The 3,116-nt window shown below is 37.2% G+C and overlaps 1 protein-coding gene across 5 annotated transcripts in view; it reads right to left on the bottom strand.

The window, feature by feature from the left end:
- The window catches only part of Phf8 (PHD finger protein 8), a 117,372-nt gene that overhangs the window by 66,395 nt on the left and 47,861 nt on the right, over window positions 1-3,116 (bottom strand). For all 5 annotated transcript variants that reach the window (XM_031369102.1, XM_031369074.1, XM_031369110.1 and 2 more), the window contains exons 10-11: window positions 2,638-2,744; window positions 772-863 (exon numbers count right to left, since the gene is read on the bottom strand). In XM_031369102.1, the coding sequence (XP_031224962.1) occupies window positions 772-863; window positions 2,638-2,744 (199 nt within the window). The remainder of the gene's footprint in view (window positions 1-771; window positions 864-2,637; window positions 2,745-3,116) is intronic.

Here is a 3,116-nt window from a genome sequence, read left to right as displayed (position 1 = left end):
AATAAATAAATAAATAAATAAATAAAGAAAGAAAGAAAGAAAGAAAGAAAGACCCAATTAGGTGATTCCTGAAAAAAAATAGCATGTAGCAATTCAGTATTTATGGGGAATTTAAGTAACACAAGAAAATTAAGCCAATCTAGTGAGATATAAAATTGAATAAATAATGCAATATCAATTATGTTTATACAAAGTCCACATGGGGCCCAGAGATACAAGGTGCAAAGCATATGCAGGGCTCCAATTTTACCTACAGCGCCCTCAAAAAATTCACACAAGGGACTGAAGTTGGCTCAGCAGTTAAGAGCACTAGCTGTTCATCAAAAGGAGAGAGGTTTAATTCCTAACACCCACACAACAACTCATAACTGTCTGCAACTCCAGTTCAAGGGAATCACCCTCTTCTGACCTTTCCAGGCACTTCATGCAATGTTGTGCACTTACATTCGAGCAAAACACCCATACACATAATCAAAAAAAATATAATGCATACATAAAAGACAAAAAGGTAATATATCCAAATGTTAATGCTAATTCCTCTCAGTTAAAATTACAGGTGAAAAATTTCTTTACAATCATATATAATTTTTAATTCTAAGGAATAAGCATATGTATTATTTCTTAAAATCAGAAATAAAAGCTCCTACCCTAGTTTTCCACTCTAATCCAGGAGCCTATTTTCCTCTTTGATTTTATGACTCCCCAAACATCTATCCATAACCTTTATTGAAGGAAGAACTAATAAGTAGATATAGAAATAAGTATATTTACTTCTTTCTTTGTCCAGGCTCTAAATGCCAAGTTCAGAGCTTTACCACCATGGACCAAGTAGGAGGCAGGGTGTCTCCTATTCTCTCGTAAGCCTAAAGCAGAAATAAAAAAGAAGAGTGTCAATACAGCTCTTCAGAGGAATAAAGTACTTTTTTACCTTTGTCAGACAACCAAAGAAAATGCTGAGAGTTCTGGGCACACCCTCAGATCTATTACATTAATAGTATTCACTTAACTAAAAACTTACTACCCACTAGGCAGCTGTCATTTAACTCTGATATCTACATTGTAAGCAAAATTCACTTTCTAGTTCAGGAAACTAAAGATCTGAGAGGAATCGTGATCAAGGATATATATGTTGTTGGTGCCAAAACATATAGTTGTGTCCATTTGAATATAAGGCCTGAGTTCCTTCTATTAAATTATTTGGCCTTTTAGGTCTCAAAATTGTCTATGTTCTGCCTTACTTCATGAGGAGGCTATTAATAACCAATTTTAGGGTTTATAAAGAATTTTCTACTGTACTAAGCTGGTCAGAATAGGTAAATGAGTCATTAGTTATTCCATGTTATAACACTTACATGTCAGTCTGTCAAAGTGGCAGAGTAAGGGCTTGAAGTATTAGGTAGGAAACTGTACTCACTAGGCTATGAGGTCCTTTGTACTGTGATACTGATTCCTTCTGCCAATTTATCTTGAAGAATCAGTTATCAGGTCCAAGCAAGGGACTCACTTTATTTCAGACAAGACTAAGAAAGATGAAAAGCAGCAAGCTGGTTTCCACCAGGGCAGATACCCAGGACTGCAAGATGTCAGGATGTCAAGACTGGGTCTTATCCCTGAGGGAGGCATATCCGGGATACTCATGAATCACGTGATATGATTCCATTTATATACTATTCTTCAAATGACAAAACTATAGGGGTGAGTGGTTTCCAGAAATTATGGATGATATAGGGGAAGAAAGTAAGTATAATGGTATAATAGTTATGATCACTTTATTTTTGGCTAATATAAAAAATACAAAGTTTGAACAATATCAGTATACTTTATTCTTACTCAGCTCACTGCACTCCTCTTTCCCCTTTCTTACCCCAGAGTTTCACCTTCTACTTCCATGTCATATATATTGCATTACCCCTTTGTTCTGCCCATCCCTCACCAAGTGTGTCAAATCTTCTGACTTTGAAATCCAATGTTTTATCTTCAAAGTTCACACTAAATAATCATGCAACTGAGTTACCAAAGCAAACTGCAAAAACACTTCAAAACATTTTAAGTTGGTTTACAATTTCATACTGGACCCCATTTTTTGTTGTCCTTGGCCACACGCAGCTGTATTCATCTTCTGGCCCATAGGGTTGGACACTTCTGTTAAACCTCCCTCTCTTCTCATAGTCCCCTTCTTCTTTGATGTCTATGACTCTTTCTGTCTCTCTGTATGTGTGTCTGTCTGTCTATCTCCCTCTCCCTCTCCCCACCCCTCTTTCTCACACACACGCATCATAAATTCTAATCCAGACTCCATATGTGAGGAAAACAAAAGTTGTCCAAGTCTGGCTATTTCGTTTAACATAATAATCTCCAGTACATTCATTTTCTGCAAATATAAAAATGTCACTTTTCTTTAGAGCTGAATAAAGTTCCACTGTGTCTAAGTAGCATTCATGGACCTCTAGCCTAATTCTATATCTTGGTTATTAGACATTTTATAGTAATATTTAAGATATTAATGATTTAATATGCACAGCAGGGCAGCAGTGGTAGCAAGCATTCACCTCCCATTCCTCCTGTTCTCAATTTCCACACTCCCTCTTCTTCCTCCTTTCTCTTAGCAAAAGTGATAGCTGGTAAGGAAAACCATACCTCGAAAGATGTCCAGAATATGTTTTCCCACATACCAACAGATGGTCTCAAAGTTGGGAAACTTGAAAAGGTCTGCTGTACTCAGCCGCTTCTCAATCTCATAAGCCCTGTAAGGAAACATAATAACTATAAAAAGAATCTATATGCTGAGTACCTATTATGTGCCAAGTGTTACTCTCAGTGCTATGTATCCACTGTATTTAATACTCACAGTGACCCTGTAAAACCCTATATATAAAGAAACTTTGAGATCAAAGATTATGGACCTGTCCAAAGGTACATTAACAACCAAGTGAAGAAAGAGTGTTAACCTTGTCAAACAGTCATTAAGAAACAAGATACTGCCCAGCAGCAGTGGTGTTGTACACCTTTAATCCCAGAACTTGGGATGCAGAAGCAGGCAGATCTCTGAGTTCGAGGCCAGCCTAGTCTACAGGGTGAGATCTAGGACAGCCAGGGATACGCAGAGAAACCCTGTC

This window comes from Mastomys coucha, chromosome X (assembly GCF_008632895.1).
Source record: "Mastomys coucha isolate ucsf_1 chromosome X, UCSF_Mcou_1, whole genome shotgun sequence".
NCBI lineage: Eukaryota > Metazoa > Chordata > Mammalia > Rodentia > Muridae > Mastomys > Mastomys coucha.
The sequence above is the reverse complement of the archived record's forward strand: the minus strand, read 5'-3'. Positions and strand labels throughout refer to the sequence as shown.